General features: G+C 36.3%; 1 protein-coding gene across 1 annotated transcript in view; it reads right to left on the bottom strand.

Annotated features, from left to right (window-relative positions):
- FAM81B (family with sequence similarity 81 member B) overlaps window positions 1-20,004 on the bottom strand; it is a 55,948-nt gene that overhangs the window by 4,552 nt on the left and 31,392 nt on the right. The window contains 2 exon segments of the mRNA XM_029941228.1: window positions 8,548-8,654; window positions 17,881-18,010. Of these exon segments, the coding sequence (XP_029797088.1) occupies window positions 8,548-8,654; window positions 17,881-18,010 (237 nt within the window).

The raw sequence follows: 20,004 nt of genomic DNA, 5'->3' as shown, positions 1-20,004 counted from the left end.
ACAAATGAAACAAGAACTTGGTTGTCTAATTTAACTTTATACACACTGAAATTTAAGCAACAATTATGTCATAAAATATATTTTTTATTTAAAAAGTTGTAGAAGGTATGCAAATTATTCTTCGCAGTGGACAGGTTTGTCTAAGGGTGGCAGTTGGTGGAATCTCTGTCCTACAAGGGTCACCCCCAGGCTGGGGGAGGAGCTGGGCCACAGAAAATCATAGGTAGGAAGTGGGGAAGGGAGCAGGAAGAAAGACCCAGAAGGACTTTGGGAAAGCAGAGTGTTCATGGGAGGTGTCTCTTCTGTCTCAGGTGAAATCTTCAGTGAAGTCTCCGTTGCCTCCAGTGGGTCTCTGTGAATTTTTTGGGGAGAAGGGTGCAGGGAGGGCTAAAGAGGTCCTGAATTACTCATGTGGGGCAAAACCAGATGTGTAGTAGGCTAAGGTGCAGGACGCGACTGCTGGCTTCAAAATGATAATCATAGGAATATTAAATAACAGGATGAAGGATTTTTTTAATGGAGGTGGATGTTATTACACGTATCTATTATCTCTATTACAGAGACTGAGAAGATTAAAATCATATATCATCAATCTGAAACGTCACTCTGGAGTGGCTAAGAGTTTTAGCAGAAAGGAGAAGCCACAGCTGGAACAACTGAGAAGTACGGTCTGAGAAGAGGTAGGATGATGGTGAGGTCTGGTGAGCGGTCTCTGTGTGTTTTCTGCATGTGACTGGCTTGTAGTAAGATGTCCATTTCAAATTCCCTTCTAAAACAGGCAATGTCTTAGGCAGGAGAAATGCATGTTGTTTATTATTGAAAATATTCAGACTAGCTTACATCATGTGGGTGGCTTGAAGTAATCATTGCGGTAATGCTATAATTTTTAGAGAATAATTATATGTAGATAATTTTATGGCATTTATTGTTGGAAATTGCTTAAGACATGCTGGACATATATTGCATGTATATGTCTTTTTAGCTTCCCTGAAAAAGTGTTTGGACTAATATTTAGGAAATCAGGTTATATGAGACCATTTCCACTTTTTGTTTAGAGCAGTGGACCTCTAACAATGTATGGAGACATTTTTGTTGTCACAACTTGAAGGTGCTACTGACATGTAGTGGGTAGAGACCAGAAATACTGCTAAACATTCTGCAATGCACAGACAGCCTCAATATAAAGAATTATCCAGCCAAGGGGCGCCTAGTTGGCTCAGTTGATTAAGCATCCGGCTTCGGCTCAGGTCATGATCTCACGGTTCGTGGGTTCGAGCCCTGTGTCAGGCTCTGTGCTGACAGCTAGCTCAGAGCCTGGAGCCTGCTTTGGATTCTCTGTCTCCCTCTCTCTCTGACCCTCCCCTGCTCTCACTGTCTCTCTCTGTCTCTTAATAAATAAATAAATAAAAAGGCATAAAAAATTAAAAAAAAAAAAAGAATTATCCAGCCAAAATGTCAATAACGGCCACATTTGGAAACCAGGATTTAGATGATGCAATCAAGAAATGGGGAAAAGTTAATCTTCAAGTAGCTATATCAGTTGTGGTTTAATATTTGAATTTTAATTTCATCTCTATGAATTATCACATTTTGATATGGAGAGAGATACTTTTCACATAGAAAGCATATCTTGATTCAGGTGAGTATTTCAACTTTGAAGAAGATACCACTGGCCACAGCTCCTATTAATATAATCATGATTTCCAAACACCTGTGCTACTGGCTAACAGCTGATGGATCTCAAATAAGTTCCCAACTGACACATGGACAGCCTCATTTTAGCCAATGGTTTTCTACATCTGGAACACTCTTTCTTAGAATACCCAATGGCTCCTGCCCTAGTTTTATTCAGATATCTATTCAAGCAGCATTTATAACCTTAACACAGGACTGACTTTGTTTGTTTGTTTGTTTGTTTGTTTTTTGAGAGAGACCACACGTGTGCACAAGTGAGGGAGGGGCAAAGGGAAAGGAAGGAGAGAATGTTAAGCAGACTCCATATCCAGCAAGGAGCCCAACTCAGAGCTTGATCTCATGACTGTGAAATTACGACTTGAGCAGAAAATCAAGGGTCTGATGTTTAACCAACTAAGCCACCCAGGCTCCCAAGGACTTTTAAAAAAATCACACTTTAAAATAAATAAATAAATAAATAAATAAATAAATAAATAAATAAATAAATAAAAGCTTCTTTTTCCCCATCTGACCCTTCTTTATTCCTTTACTCTACTTTATTTTTCTCCAAAATGCTGATCACTATGTGATATATATAATTTGTGTACGGTCTACTTCACTAGAATCTAAGCTCCATGAACGCAAGAAATTTGCTTTGTTCATGGCTGTGAGCAGTGGCTGAAATATAGAAAGTGCTCAATGAGTAGTTGTTGAGTAAATGATTCTTTCTCATTTAATACCTTTTACTAGGGCTGTTGACAAATAACAAGTCATATATTTGCTGAGATATTTAGATATCTAATATTCTATTTTTATCTTCCCTTTCCAATCTGGTAGAAATATTAATTAACAGTGATTGTTAAGAGGGATAGTAAATTCCCAGATGAATCAAGAGGTAGCTTTGCAATTGGGAATCCAGCCATCAGTGTGCACATTTACTGTGTATATAAATGAGAACATTTATTCTCATTACTGATACAATATTAACATCCCTCTGAAAACCAGGGAACCATTAAATATGCCCAAGTAATATCTCTAGAAGTGCATATCAGTAATTAGAATTCTGAGATTAAAATAGTCATAAAGAATGAGTTATTACCTATGATCATTTTATTACAAGGTTTGCCTGCAATTGGAGAAGCACTGTACTGGTCACCATGCGAAGTCAGACCTGGTAGTTTATGAAATATGAAAACATTTTTAAAAAAGCATTCTCCTTGAAAGATAAAAGAAAAGATAGGTTAAAATAAAGGTTTATATACATCTCCTTTTCTGTGAGACTTTATCCTAACATAATGGACATGATTTTTCATGGAAGAATTACTTTTCTGTGAGTTACAGTATTTATAGTTAAAATTTCAAGAGGATGAATTAGGACATTCACATTTTAGTTCCCAGATCCTCTATTCCAGTGGTTATGGTAGTATTTCTATCAGATGTGGAAAGAGACAGGGGCGCCTGGGTGGCTCAGTCAATTAAGCGTCTGGCTGGCTGAGCTCATGATCTCATATTGGGCTCTATGCTGACAGCTCAGAGCCTAGAGCCTGCTTCAGATGGTCTTCGTCTCTCTGCCCCCTCCCCCACTTGAGCTCTGTCTTTGTTTCTCTCTCAAAAATAAACATACCTTAAAAAATGTAGTTAGATATAGATAGGTGGGTAGAAAGGTAAGTAAGTGGGTAGATGCATGGTTGGATGGCTAGACAGCTGATTTTCTTTAAAAAAAAAAAGACTTTTAAATTCTGGCCACAGATTTTACTAGGATAATGTGAGATAGAGTTAATTTTTTTTATACTGGTGCAATCAACTTAATACACACACCAAGGGCAACTATAAGGAAGAAATTTACAAAAGCGTAAAATGAAATTTAATGGGGATTCATAGACCTAGCAGAAGGCTGTGGTGAACGTGACCGGGGAAGGCAGCGTGTAGGGCTTGCACCACTCCTCCTAGTGGCCCTTGTGGTGATGGTCGGCATACGTAAATGAGGACATAGGTCCATTCTGGGCTTTGTTTTGTTTTGTTTAGTTTTGTTTTTTTACCAGTTTTCTTATGTTGCAAACTCATTGTCTTGCACTTAATAATCAATTGAACATTTCTAGAAGACATGAAAAGTTTGATTTCTTGAAAAATGTTAGTATTAATAGGCTCTCAAGGATTCAGATAGTGGCTTTAACCAAGTCAGTCTTTGGGGATTGAATCTAAGATTTTAAATTTCATGTCAGAAGAAAGAAATTAATTCCAAGAAACTTATTTCTACTAAGTTTGTGCCTATATACTTTAACTTCTTCTTTATATCCTGTGGTTTCTAATTAGTGACACAAATAAAGAGCAACTCCAACTCCATTCTGATAGAAAGATTTTTCCTTGTCATTCCATATTGTACTTGATATCTTCATTGTTTCAAGCACGTATGATCTTTCCATTCCCTAAATTTCTGTAGTGCAATTAGTTTACTAATGGTTGGAATTGTGAGATGGAGGTGTCATGGATTGACAAGACAACCTGAGGTTTGGAGTCAGAGACTTTCTAACGATGTGACTTTGGGCAAAGTATTCAATGTCTATGATTGTGTTTCCCCATCATTAAAATGGGGAGAAGACCCACACTACAGAGATGGATGCACCTGAATATCTTGGTTACTTAGGGATTGTTAAACATTCAAAAATAACAATTAGTAGATATCTTATTTCTGAACACTGACATATCTCATTTAACACTGTCTTAACTTTTACTTATTTAGCTCTTCACTTATTTGTATATTTCCCCTCCAACTGTATATGTCTTTGAGAATTCTGAAATACAACTTACACATTATCGATTTTCAAAATATTCATTGGCTATTTGTGTGTGAATGTGCTGGGTGCTGAGACTACAAAGATGGATGAGACATATCCTTGACTTGAATAGCTTGTAACTTAATACTGTGGTACCATTTTCAGAGCTATGTGGGAAGATTTGAGTCTATGCATTTGCTTCATATACTTTTTCTTTTCTAATAAATCACTATCAATTAAACATTGTCGGCAGCTGAAACTATCCGGAGAGTGACTGGTGGGTACTTCCTCTGCCAAACCCTTGCTAACAGACAGCCGTCTTTTATGATGGCTAAGACTCTTGCTCTGTAAGCACTAAGTTGTTCTCTTAGGACATTACTTATCTGGACATCTGACTAAGACCCTCTGGAAAAAGGAGCCTCCATGTAGGGGTTCAGATGACAGAGTCTGTGTGTCTCCTTTGTCAGGTCTAGTGGTGAGTGTCAAAGTCCCAGGAATTCACTAGAAAATACAGGCAATGTTGGAGCTTTTAAGTTGTATATAGGACATAAATTTAATTGACCATTAAATGAAATTGTTAAAGTTTCTAAATGGCAAAACTGGCCAATTAAACACACTTCTGAATGTTATTAAAATGCTTTTCATCCCTTTATTCAGAAACAGTAGTTTCTTTAAAAAAGAAAAAGCAAATACTATAACCCATCTACTTTAATTTGAGAAATGCTCTGAATGGAAAAGAAAAAAATAGAGAACCTTATTTGCTTTACTTTATTTTTGAGGAAAATACATTTGCAGTAAATATCAGTCAAAGCGTGGCTATCTCTAATATGAAGGAATCTGACAAGTTAATAAGAGTATGAGGAAAATCATGATATGAACTTTGACAAATGATAAGAATGGGCAATTCACAGAAAGGGAAATTCAAATGGAGAAGGGAATGCAAATGAAAACAAAAGATGCAATTTCCTTCCTTTAATTGGCAGGTATTAAAAAGAATATCCAGAGTTGATAAGAATATAAAGAAAGGTCTTCTCATATATTGCTGGTGGAAGTGTGCCTTGCTACATTAAAAGAAAAGAAACTTATAAAAATTAATAAATAAACTTTTGACCTAGGAATCTTGCCAATAAAAATAAAAATATCTACATTTAAGGATATTTAAAGATATATACACACAATAATTTCTGTGTTTATTTGCAGTACCTGTAAACTGGAAAGGATCAATATCATAACTGATTAACTATAGCACATCTATAAGGTAAAATATTACACAACTATTAAGACTTATGTTAGAATGATATTCACTGATCTAGAGAGATAACTAAGATGTACTATGAAAAAGCAAATTATTGAGTAATGTGAATAGCATGTATTTTAAAAATCCATGCTCTCTCTATACATATAGTGTATAGTATATATGATATATATAAACATCCTTTTTCTGTTAGATATTTATATTAACAAGGAGGAAAGTGTGGGAAGGCACATCCCTGGTGTTAGCATTGGCTACTTTAAGGAAGCTGAGATGGAGAACTTTTTTTCATCTTTATTTTGTTACTTTTTATTTGTTTAAAAATAAGTTTATTTATTTATTTTGAGAGAGACAGTGAACAGAGGAGCAGCAGAGAGAAAGAATCCCAAGCAGGGGCTCAGATTCATGAACCATGAGATTATGACCTGAGCTGAAACCAAGAATTGGATGCTTAACCAACTGAGCCATCTAGGAGCCCCTATTTTGTTACTTTTTGGTTTAAAAAATGATGAAGAAAATTTAAATAAAAAATGAGCCATTTGTGTATTTAAATGAATTATTAGAGCTCATAGGTATCTTCCTGGGCAAAATTTTGGTTTATAAATTCAGTGTTACCTACTGTCACACTAATGAAATTTTAAAACTTTATTACTCCAAGTGAGAAAAAGATTCAAGCTTATACTATTACAACAGTGTCCAGAATCATATTCAACTATTTGGATGATTCAGCTACAGGTCAATTTTCCACAAGACTGGAGATGGAGGGGCGCCTAGGGCTCAGTCGGTTAAGCCTCAGACTTCAGCTTAGGTCAGATCTCACGTTCCTGGGTTCGAGCCCCTGCTTGGGATTCTTTCTCTCTGCTGCTCCTCTGTTCACTGTCTCTCTCAAAATAAATAAATAAACTTTTTAAACAAATAAAAAGTAACAAAATAAAGATGAAAAAAAGTTCACCATCTCAGCTTCCCTAAAGTAGCCAATGCTAACACCAGGGATGTGCTAGCTAGCACAGAGCCTGGAGCCTGCTTCTGGTTCTGTGTCTCCTTCTCTCTCTGCCCCTCCTCCTCTCATGCTCTGTCTCTCTCTGTATCAAAAATAAATTAAAAAACATTAAAAAATATTAAAAAAAAAAAGACTGGAGATAGAAAAAGCATGTCTTGTCATCAGTAAGGCAATTAGCCCTAGTTCTCAAACCTTTCCTTTTCCTCGATTTTGTTTTTAATTTATTTTCAATGTTTATTTATCTTTGAGGTGGGGGGGCATGAGTGGGGAAGGGAAATGAGAAAGGGAGACACAGAACCAGAAGCAGGCTCCATGCTGTGAGCTGTCAGCACAGAGCCCGGTGCCGGGCTCAAACTTACAAACCTGTGAGATCGTGACCTGAGCTAAAGTCAGATGCTTAACTAACTGAGCCGCCCAGGTGCTTCATCCTTTAAGCCAGTATTTCATTCCAGATTATAAGTCCCATTTCTCTCCCAGGAAAATCAGTTCCTAAAGTGTACCTCTAGAAACAGTTTACTCTTCTACTTTGTACACTTCATTTAATTCTAAAATAATGGGATTAGATCAAATGCCACACAGATATTTACTGATCATCCTCAATGTACTGGAATGTAAGTACCTAGCCATGCTGTTTTATTGTATGAAGAAAGTGGGTATATTCTCTTTACACAAGACATTTACTTCTTTGAGTTTTAGAGATGACTATAGTTTTTCATCAGTTCCTAGGACACACATATTTCCCAATTTAACATGGCTGAAATCAGAAGGTGTCTTGAAAATGATGGTGTGCTATGGTTTAATTGTTAGTGTCATGTTTTAGAGGCAATATATATATATATATATATAAATTTATATATATATATATAAATTTATATATATATATATAAATTTATATATATATACAGGTATGTCTTATAATAAGTGGCACTTAGATTTGATGAAATACTGTAAGGATGGGGGAAAATGGAGCAAGCAGAGTATATTCAGAATGCTGCATTTGACCAAGTCATTAAACCCAAGTGATGTGGGACAGAGGAACAAGAATAAGGAGAGAAGAGGCAGTAAGGTAGTATTATCCAAGTGACTAGAACTTTCCTTTGCCTGTGACAGGATTCCAGGAAGTGGTGGTCTTTTATATAAGAAAGGAGGATATGGGAATAAGGAGGCCAATAATTTGAATGTTTGTGGAGTCTTGTCTCCTTGACTGTGTGGGGGGGAGAACTCATTGAAGAGGGACAGACACTGGTCTTAAAAAAGGGATAATGTAAAGAAGGTAGAGAATCTTGGAAGAAATTTTAAAAAGAAAGCTTGTAAATCAAAATTGTTTTAATAATTATTTGATAGTCCTGGAGAACTGACGGATATTCAATGAAGTGTGTTACATTGAGACGTTTTATTATATAGCTGATGATGAGTTCAAATTACTCTATAGAAAAGGTCAGGATGTATATCAATTCAGTTGTAATACATAAAGAAAATGACAAAATTAATATCCATATATTTTTTAAATTTTTATTTAAATTCCAATTAGTTAACATAGTTTCAGGTGTACAAATTAGTGATTCAGCACTTACGTACAATGCCCAATGCTCATCACAATAAGTGCCCTCCTTAATCCCTGTCACCTCTTTCACCCATCCCCCCACTCCCCTCCTTTCATATTTCCTTTACTATGAATATTGTATAAGTTGCTTTAGTGTGTAGAGTATTCTCTCCATCAGTTTGTTGCTTTATGTCTTGGCCAGTTTCAAATTCCTGGGATAGATTTTCATTTAATGCCAATGCTCTCATTAGGTAAAGCCTTTTGGAATGTACTTAACAGAATTAAAAATCTTCCATTCACTTACTTGAACTCCAAAAGGTTCATTTCGTGGCGATAATCCCCCTGGACCATCTTTAAATTTGAGGTTTGCTCAGAACTGGAAGTCTCAATCTTTCCTAAGAGCTGCATTACCTAATGAAAGTACAAAAGGGAGCTGAGCTTGTGTGTGTGTGAACAAAATCACTTATGCTTACATTAATTATACTTTATTCCTAAAAGAGCCAAAAAACAGACTTGAGCCTAAAGCGTATTTGCATTTAAAAATAATCTTTCTAAAGGAATGATTCAATAGTTACAGAACTATCTTCAAGGAAAGACTTATAGGGAAGTGTTCCATTTTGCTGTCTATAATATTCTTGATAATAGGCTACCTAATGATATAACAAAATAGTATAGTATTGATATTGGTTTATCAATTTTTAAATTTCATTACTTCTTTACTTTTCCCTGATTATCGTATAAGCTGGTATATATCCTCTAACATCACTATAACCTTAGTGCACATCAGTTGACCAATAAATATTCAGCAAATACTTATTGAATAAATGTTAATTAGGCTTTGAGGAGAACACATGAGTGGCCTAAGATTAGACCTTAGAAGTTTCCAGGTAGGAATCTGATTTGAGCACAAGTGAATCTCAGGTGAAATGACTTCAAGCATATAAAGATAGGAGAAAACAAGTTCCAGGTGTGGAAGTTAGGCTTAGAGTGTCTTCTACACAGCCAGCCACACTGAGGAAATTTCTTACGGTAAAAGGACTGGTTGGGAAAATAGACACAGAATTGAGCACATAATCACACCTAAACTAATGACTGTATAGGGGAATAAAACTACATGATGGGCTTTGGCCAAACAGAATTCAACTTCTGAAACAGCCACATGGAGGAAAATGGGCAGTTAACAAAATCTAAGGGTTTCTTTTTAATTTAAATTCAAGTTAGTTAACATATAGTGTAGTATTGGTTTTAGGAGTAGAATGTAGTGATTCATCATGTACATATAACACCCAGTGCTCATCCCAACAAGTGTCCTCTTTAGCGCCCACCACCCATTGAGCTCATCCCCCCACCCACCAAAATCTAAATTCTCTTAGAAAAGAAAGAGATAAATAACAGAAGGGTTTGAATGGATAAATTGGGTGGGCCAACCAATAGCACATGAAGGGCTATTTATAGGAGATCCACTTAGAACAGGCTACTCATAGGAGGTATACTTAAAGGTAAAATTGTTAACAATAAAACACTAGGAAAATATATAGCTGCAAAAGCAAAGGAAAGGAAAGCCAGGGGCACCGTGGTAGCTCAGTTGGTTAAGCGCCTGACTCTTGATTTTGACTCAGGTCACCATCTCACTCGAGTTCAAGTGCCATGTCTGCCCTATCTTCATGGGCCTGCTTGGGATTCTCCTCTGTCTGTCTGTCTGTCTGTCTCTCTCTCTCTCTCTCTCTGCCCCTTCCTTGCTCGCTCTCTCTCTCTCAAAAGAAATAAATAAATAAATGTAAAAGAGTCTTTAAAAAAAAAAAGGAAGGCTAAGAGAAGAATATCATTAGATAAAATGTTATTTGAGGCAACATATGTTAAATGGGACAAAGATGGTCATTTTTACAGATGAAGACTAGACTAGGTTTGAACCTTTACTTACATTATATATTGACTAAAAAGTAACAGCTATAGAATTACAAGGATAAACTGAGAGGATACATTAATGATTTTAAATGACTTATCTTTGACCAACAAAGGCCAAATAAGTAAAATATAAATAAATATATAAGAAGATATGAAAAATATAGCTTATTTAGTAGATTTATATACCAAGCAATCTAACTTGCAAACAAAAAAGAAACATTCTTTCCCAGTGCTCAGTCAGCCTCTGCAACAACTAAGCAGACATGTGACTATAAAGAACTTAAATTATTCCACAAAGCAGAAAAAGTACAGATCATGACTTTATACTGCATGAAAACTAGAAATAGCAAAAGTATGAAGAAACAAAGATTTGACAATTTGTATTTTTTAAAAAAGCTTTTAATTCTATTGTTTAATTCCAGTGCTTCACATGGAAATGTGCCTCTCGGATCCCCTACTAGGAGGAGCATAATTGGCCAAGGGCCTTGACTCCTATGTTCCAAACGCATCACCATGTGTGGATACCATACTTCCCACTGGCTGCTCCCAGTGAGTGTCTGAATAATATTCCTATGATGAGTGCCATTGGTTCAAAGAACTTAATGAAACTATTAGACTATTAGAATGGCTGTCTAAGGTCTTCTCTCTTTTACACTGGAGTCAGAACTATTCTATAGTCTGATGGCTCTTTCCATCTCCTCCAGTTCCCTCCCCATTTCTCTTCATAGTATTTTTTTCCCTCAGTGAATCTCTGGCTCATCCATTCCTTTATGGCATTTGCTTCTCAAAGAACTAACACAAGTGTCAAAGAATAACTCAACTCTACAATTACAATTTCCATAGGAAAGGATAATAATTTCCGTAGGAAAGGATAATAACATTATGTATCAATAGGACACAGCAACATCTATAATCAGTGGTAAATTTGTAGCATTACATGTTTCCATAATTATATAAGACAGAATAAAGCTATGTAAACCAACCACTAAAGAGAATAAAGCTATGTGAACCAACCATTGAAAAGAATAACAAAGCTAACCAAGGGAAAGCAGAATAAAGAAATTGACAAATTGTGATAGGTGGAATGGCTCCTTTAAGATGTCCATGCCCTAATTCCTGGAACTTGTGAATATGATATGTTATATGGCCACTGGGATTTGCAGCTATAATTAAGGTTACAGACTTGAAATAGGGAGATTATGCTGTCTTATCCAAGTGGGCCCAGTTCAATCACATGAGCCTTTAAAAGCAGAAAACTTTCTCCAGCCAGAGTCAGAGAGATTTGAGGCATGACATGGCCTTGGCCTAGAGAGAGGCCACATGGAAAACTGGAAAAAAAAAAAAAAAAAAAAAAAAAAGGCTGGCAGCTGGGGGAACACGTCTCCAACTGACAGCCAGCAAGAACCTAGTCACACAGCTTCAAGAAACTGAATTTGGGCAAAAGCTTGCATGAATCTGGAAGGTGATTACTTCCCCGAGCTGCCTCAAAAGAACATAGCACTGCTGATATCCTGATTTCTCCCTTGTGAGACCCTATGCAGGGGATCTACTCTAGTGCACGCAGGCTTTGGACTTGCAGAAACTATGAGATAATACATTTATGTTGCTATAAACCACTAAGTGTATGGTCATTTGTTATGACAGCAATAGCAAACTAATATGTGAATATTAAAACTTAATAAGTAAAAAAAAATTATAGGATTGATATATAAATCCAAGGATTGTTTCTTTGAAAAGGTAGTAGAGAACATTTTTCCTGGCCTAAACATAAAGAAAACAAATAAATAGTAAAATTAAGAACAAGGAAAGGTAGAGTAGTTATAAATACGATGCAAATAATGTAGTAAAAACATTCACAAAGCTGAAGTGATAGATGAGATGGAAGCCAAATAATTATAGATTTTAATTCACTTCTCTCAATCCAAGGCAGGAGAATAGACCAAAAGAATAAGTAAGGATACCAAACACCTAAACAGTAAGCAAGTTTTTAGATATCTACTGAACTTTGTGCCCTAAAAATACAGAATATTTTCTTTTAGAACATGTAGAAAATTTTGCTATCCAGTCATCAAATAAACCCCTCAACGTATTTAAAAAACTGAAACTGGAATACACAACAAAAATTTCAATTACGATGAGATAAAACTAAAAATGAATACCAAGAAAAACAAAAAATCCTTAACCTGGGAAAAACAACCACCCCTCTTAAGCTGTTCAATCAAAGGAAAAAAATACAATATATAGCTGCAGACTTTCTAGGGAACCATGAGAACACTATGTTAGCCCTAGAGGATACAGGAAAGTAAATAAATCCTCAGGGAAAACTCATAGTCAAAAACATTTCTACCACTAAAAGAAAGACTCAAATATGTATGCCTCAAAAAGTTAGAAAATGAACAGCAAAACAGATCACAGGAAAAGGGGAAAAATAAAGACAAAATCTTAAATTGCTGAGAACAGATGGAAAATAAAATAGAAGAAGAACTTAAAAAAATATATTAAAAGACTGGCTCATTGGAGAGCAATCAATAGAATTATTAAGGCACAAATAGCCTAACTAATCAAGAGGTGAAAAAAGCACAAATAAAATGGTGAGGGGCAAAATACAAAAGCATAAAGAACAAAATTAATTTTCATAGTATTTTGCTCAATTTTATGGAAATTAATTTCAAAATCTGGATGAAAAAGGTACTTTTTTTCCAAGCAGAGTAATTTACTAAAGCTGACTCTTGTAAAGACAGAGTCTTTAAACAGAACAATTTCCATAGAAAAAGTAAAGATATCAGAGACCTCTTCTTCCCACTAAATCATTAGGCCTAGATGGATTCAGAGGCAAAGCTACTGAATCTTTAAAGAATAGATCTTTGCAATGTTTTTTAAACTGTTTCAGACCTTAGAAAAAGAAGGGAAACATCCAAATTATTTTTATGAAGTCAGTAACACATTGACTCTAAAATCTGAAAAAGTTTGCACAAAAAGACTAATCTTGTTTATAAACATTGATGCAAATAAATAAACTATCAGCAAACAGTATCAGCACAATTTTTAAAACATCATAATCAAGTGCAATTTATTTATTTGTATTTTTATTTATTTTTGAGACAGAAAGAGACAGAGTACGAGTGGAGGAGGGGCAGAGACAGAGGGAGACACAGAATCTGAAACAAGCTCTGAGCTGTCAGTACAGAACCCAATGCGGGGCTCAGACTCACGAACCATGAGATCATGACCTGAGCCAAAGTCGGACAGTTAACCAACTGAGCCACCCAGGTGCCCCAAGTACAATTTATTTTTTAAAACAAGAACTATTTAATAAGAGATATATTAATACAAATAATTATGCCAGTATAGTTTAGGAGAAAACTCACATGATTATCTCCACAAATGCTGAAAAGGCATTTGACAAAACGCGTAATATTCTGGATTAGAAACTCAATATAATGGGAATAGTTGCGCCTCAAGCATGTTCATTGAGGAAACTTACTTCCCTCACCATAAGGGAGACACTGGGGGCATTTCCATTAACGTCAGGAATAAGAGCAAGGGGTGAAAAAAACACAAAACAATGAGGGGAAAAATATAAAGATAGAGCAGTATGGCCATTATCCCCACACTACTATTTAATATCATACTGATGTTATTAAGGCAATTATAGCAGGGAGAGAAGCTATGGGTATGAACATGGAAAAAGATGAGTAAAATTATTATTTAAAAATCGTATGACTGTGTACTTGGACAAACAACAACAAACTGGAAATTTTCTATAATCAAGAGGAGAATTCACTGTTAGTAGACTGTAAAATTAATATAGCCTTCATTATATACATCTAACAACTTATGAGAAGATATAATGAGACTTCATTACAATAAACTAAAAAAAGGTAACTAAATCCCAAAATATATTGAAGATGATGCGAACATGAGGAAGATTTGAAAGTAACGTTGAAGGATAGAAAAGCAAACTTGCACAAATAGGAAGCACACTATGTTCTTGGATAAAATCCTCAGTATGATGACTAGGTCCATTCTAAAGTTAATTTATCATTTAAGGTGATTTCAATAAAAATTAAAAATGAGTTATTATTATTTGCTGGGAATAGACTGACTTTAAAATCGTATGCAAAGAGACAATTATCACCAGGAAAAGGGAGAAAATAAAGCAATAAAAGGGACTTGCTGTACCAGATACTAAAAGCACTATTAGGTCTCAATGATTAAAATAATAATTAAGACACATTCTATATTAGAAAAACTCCAAGTGGATCAAGAATTTAAATATAAACAGTAAATCCATGAAAGTGTTAGAAGAAAATATGAGTAATTATTTTGAGAGAGGGAGACAGCGAGTGCAAATTGGAGAAGGGAAGAGAGAGAGAGGGAGAGGACCCCGGGCAGGCTCCGTGTGCGGTTAGCACTGAGCCGTCCCAGGGCCCAATCTCGCGACTGCGAGATCGCTGAGCCACCCGGGCCCCCGAGGGAATTTCTTTTTAAGGGTGACCTAAAAGAAGCTACAAAAGAAAAGACTGATAAATTTAGCTATAGAGAACCTCAGCATAACAGAAGTCAAAAGATAGATGTCAAACTGGGAAAATCTATTTGCAGCTCATAGTAGAAATGCTCATCTCCCCAATATATAAATAGCTCCTAAAAATTGAGACGAAGAGAAACAGACCAATAAGGAAATGGATAAAAGAGATGAACAGATAGTTCACTGAAAAAGAAATGAAATAGCTCTTGACGATGTGAACCTCATTCACAATAAGAAAGGCTAAGAGAAGGGGTGCCTGGGTGGCTCATTTCATTAAGTGTCTGATTTGTGATTTCAGCTAAGGTCAAAATCTCATGGTTGTTTATTGGTTTGAGTCCTTTGTTGGACCCTGCACTGGTGGCTCAGAGCCTACTGGGGATCCTCTCTGCTGTGTCCACACTCTCTCTCAAAAAATAAGTAAATAAACATTTTAAAAAAACAGAAAAGAAAGGCTAAGTGAAACAGGATTTTCTTTTTCCTATAAGAGCGGCAAAATTCAAAAGTCAACCCCATTGGTGAGGCAATATGTAAAATGTTCTCATTTTTACATTTTACATATTGCTGATGGCTGTGTAACATGGTCAGACCCTTATAACGAGCAAGATCTCTCAAAATAACAAACACGTACTTTAACCCAGCAATCACACTTCTAGCTTTTAATCCTAAAAACGGACATACACACAATGATATAGGTGCAAGTTTTACCTTGCAGCATGGTTTGAAAGAGAAAAATGTTAAAAATGCCCAAATGTCGATCTGTGAGAAATCAGTTAAATGAACTATTGTACGCAGAGGAAGAATATGCAGTTGTAAAAAAGAATGAGGAAGCTTTCCATGTATTATTATGACTAATGTCCAGGATGTATTTGTTTAGTTAAAAAAAAAATAGATGCATAAGGCTCTGTGCTGACAGTTCAGAGCCTGGAGCCTGCTTCCGGTTCTGTGTCTCCTTCTCTCTCTGCCCCTCCCCCTCTAATGCTCTGTTTCTCTCTGTATCAAAAATAAATAAAACATTTTTTAGGGGCGCCTGGGTGGCTCAGTCGGTTAAGCCTCCAGCTTTGGCTCAGGTCAGATCTCGCGTTCATGGGTTCGAGCCCCGCGACGGGCTCTGTGCTGACGGCTAGCTCAGAGCCTGGAGCCTGCTTCTGGTTCTGTGTCTCCTTCTCTCTCTGCCCCTCCCCCTCTCATGCTCTGTCTCTCTCTGTATCAAAAAGAAATAAAACATTAAAAAAAATTTAAAAAACACATTTTTTAAAAATTGAAAAAAAATAGATGCATAGTAATATATATAATACATATATACATATATAATATACTATCTTTTATGCTTTTTATGCTATATATGCATTATATATATAATATGCTATCTTTTTCATAAAAAGGAAAAACTAGGAGTATATTTGCATTGGTTTGTATCTGCATAAAGGCATACTGAAAGAATGCACAACAGAATAATAAAAATGGTTTTCAGTGAGGAAATGAAGGAATGTGATAATTGGTGACAGAGGTGGGCATAAAAATTCTCAGTGTATATTTTCTTATATGATTTCTCTTTGTGAACCATACATATCATCTGTGTTACCTTAAAAAAACTAAGAAGAAATTTCAATCAGTGTCACTTTAAAAAACTTCTTTTACGTTCATTTATTTAGAGAGACTGTGTGAAGAAGGGTCAGAGAGAGGGAGGCAGAGAATCCCAAGCAGGCTCCCCACTTTCAGTGTGAACCCCAATTCAGAGCTCCAACTCATGAACCATGAACCTGATTAAGAGTCAGAGGCTTAACTGACAAAGCCACCCCGGTGCCCCAAATCAAATTTTGAACTTAGATACAAAGTCAAATGCTGAATGATTACACAATGACTCTGTAGCAGAAATGCAGGAATGTTTCAGTATTGGGAAATGTATTGATATAGCACATTAGAAGTTCAAAGAAATAAACGAGTGAACAAATAAAAATCCAAATTAAAAAAAAACCCTAATATGAAAATTTAGGCATTTGTTGATATCTACAAGGCATTTTTTTTAAGGTGAAATAGTTTACTCCTAATAAAAACTAATGGAAGTGAGTAGGAAATGAAGGGTACTTTCTTAACATGGTTAGAAATATGTCAAACCAACAGCCAACAGCAAACAGTGAAGGCTTCTCCAGTATAATAAGAAACTAGATAAGCTGCCTTCTACGACCACTTTTATTTAACAGTTTTCTAGAAGATCTGGTCATGGCTCTACAAAAAGTGTACTGAGGTTTTACGTCAAAAACACCAGAGGTAAAAGGGTTATGAATTGGTTTTGATCTGACTAAGTATTTTGGAAAACAAAGAGACTCAACCAAAAAAGTCTAAGGACTTAATTAGATGGGTGCGTAGGGTGGGCAAGGTGAGCCCAATGGAATCGAAGTAACCTACGTGCCCCTTTGAACCTTCTGCTCTTGATTATTTTGGTCCTATGAACAAATAATCACACACCAAACTTACATGTCCCCCAATTGTCAAAGGATTTCCACTTTGATCTGCCCAAACGACTTCAGAGATGTGCTTATTGTTACATAAGGTATGTGGCAAAGTAAGACACAAAAGAATTTGCATTGGCTCCTTTAGTTAAGCCACTGGGAGCATGAAAAAGGAGAGACATTTCAGGCAGAAAACAGTACAATCAATATGGAGGCTGTGCAGTATTTTAGAGTGAGTAGGGACCTACCTGTAGGTTGTTCAGTATCACTGGGTGTGAGGGGTGATCCAGGAAAAGTGGAGTGAACTGAAGTGGTAAGCAGGAGGCCAGTATAGAAATGGCCTTTAAAACTAGGGCAATGGATTTGTACATAATTTTGTGAGAGACGTAACCTATTGTAGGGATGCATAATCAACTCACATTTAGTTCGGATATTTAATAATACTAACTTCCATGAGACATTGTTTTGCTTATAATCTTTGGTCTACCGTCTTTGAGGAAAACCCAGAGAGTAAAAGAATAAGAGCAACAGTGGACTCAAGTAGCACAGGCTTACGATGGGAACATAGGAGGTGCTCGTTAAATTTTTGTTAATTAACTGACAGTGCTCATGGTATATATGTGTGACTGTAATATTTAAACACTTCGGAAGAAAAGAGTTCTTTTGAAGAATTTCCACCTGACTAGACATTTTGATAAGCTATAATGAAAGCTTAGTAACACATAATGTAAGAATTCCAAATATTTTCAATTACCTTCATATCCAAGTTCTTAGAAACAGTTTGTAGGGCAGACATGAAATCTTGAATTGTTTTTTCAGTTTTCCGGTGCTCATAGCTGATGAACTGAATGTCTCCAGAAAGCTTCACAATGCTGGAGTCACATCTAGTGGCAAGACGAAAATTGGTTGCGAGATCAGTAGGCTCAAAATTTATTTTATGTAATTTTTTTTAAATTTTTGTTTTTGAGAGACAGAGAGCTCAAGCAGGGGAGGATCAGAGAGAGAGGGAGATACAGAATCTGAAGCAGGCTCCAGGCTCTGAAACGTCAGCACAGAACCCGACGTGGGGCTTGAACCCACGAACTGCAAGATCACGACCTGAGCCAAAGCCGGATGCTTAACTGACTGAGCCACCCAGGTGCCTCCAACATTTTTCATACTACAGAAGGATGTGTGCATTCATTCATGGTAAAATTTCTAAAGTTCTTTGAATAATTAGTAGACCTGGGAACATAAACAGAAATCTTCATTTTTTCTCATTTTTCTGATGAGAGAGAAACTAGGTTGGATAATGATACGTTGGCCAAAATCAAAGAACTGGGTTGGAGTAGATGAAGACATTGGGAGAAAATAGGGGGAGTTTTAGATTTTCAGTCTGATATATTAATTCAGTCATAGGCATTCCAACACATTTTGGTGTTTGGGGAATATTCCCTGCTGCTTATGGTTAGGCAAAATTGAAATTTTTCCTGTTCTATATTGCATTCTAAATCCACTTTCCTCTGTTTAGTCTGTTTTTTCAGCTCCAAGATTGTCAGGTCTCTTCTGGCTACAGAATCCCAGCTCACCATCATCCTCCGACCCATATTCAAAAAACAATTTCCCTCCTCTTACCCCAGTCAAAACTCCTGCTCCTGGAGTGGGCTCAGTCCAGTGTTATCTTATATTAGGACAAAAACAATTCACAGTAACATGTGAATGAAGTTTAGGCTCACAGAATTGCAGATGGTTTTTTAAAGAAGTTATTCTAGTGAAATGGGGTTGGAATTGAAGATTAACCACCTTCCCAGCATGTCGGGGAATCCTACCCCATATCACCGCTCAAGGCTTCTCTTGGGAGACAGCCAGTTACATGCTGTGTTATCGGTTTCAATGCACTCATATATGCATGAAATATGTGCACTCATAAATGCATGAAAAATATGGAGAATGCTGAAGGACTGTGTTTTTTGTCTAAAGTTATCAGAGATCACTTTGAAGTTTGTAATTTTATAAAAGAAATTCTTTGTCCTCAAATAATATTTGTTAGGCATTATATTTTCATGCTATTATGCAAAGTATTATAAATATAGTTTATTTTATGGCCATCAATATTTTTTTAGGATCTAGAAATGAAGATCTTTTTCTTATGATTTTTAGTACCAAAGTTGAGCCCAAAGTGAGTATGATGGTAATTTTGGCTGAGAAATCCCTAGAGGAGATACCAGGGGACTGTGGTAGGGGAGGGGAGACTGCTGGGAGGAAAAATTAGGAATTGATCTGATAAAAAATGTGAGCTGGCTTGTAATACACCAAAGTCACGGGCAAACGCCATCTCACACGTTTGTACATAAAGTCTGTTGTCAAAATAAGCTGTGCTATCAGTCAGTTAGGATATTCTCCTGTGAATCCACATTAAGACCCTCAAAGATTATATAGGAACAGTTGCTGCTATCACTGCTCTCTGCCACGTGTCACCCAACCTCCTCTTGTGTGACCTTCAGAGACAGCTGGCCTGTGCAGTGTAGGCTAATGGTTAAGAATTTGTCTCTGGTGTCACAGTGACCAGGCTTTGAATCTGGCTTTTGCTATTTCCCAGTTTTGAGATCTGGGAAAAGGTTCTTAACTGTCGATGAGCTTCACTTCTCCTTAACTGAGAAAAGGGAGTAATGACTCGAAGACCACTGCACATAGCTGCACAATTTGTCGACCACACAGCACTAGATGTGCCAGCCACATGGGCAGTGTGAACACAGGAGCCATAGACAGCACCTCCCGGAATGCTTTGTGCTCAAACTTCAGAACTGTAAGTGGCTATCCTGAAAAAAAAAAAGTCACTTGATAGGGTTATTTAAAGATGAAAGGAAGTAATGAGTCAAATGCTTTAGCCAGCACCTAG

This window comes from Suricata suricatta, chromosome 6, assembly GCF_006229205.1.
Source record: "Suricata suricatta isolate VVHF042 chromosome 6, meerkat_22Aug2017_6uvM2_HiC, whole genome shotgun sequence".
NCBI lineage: Eukaryota > Metazoa > Chordata > Mammalia > Carnivora > Herpestidae > Suricata > Suricata suricatta.
The sequence above is the reverse complement of the archived record's forward strand: the minus strand, read 5'-3'. Positions and strand labels throughout refer to the sequence as shown.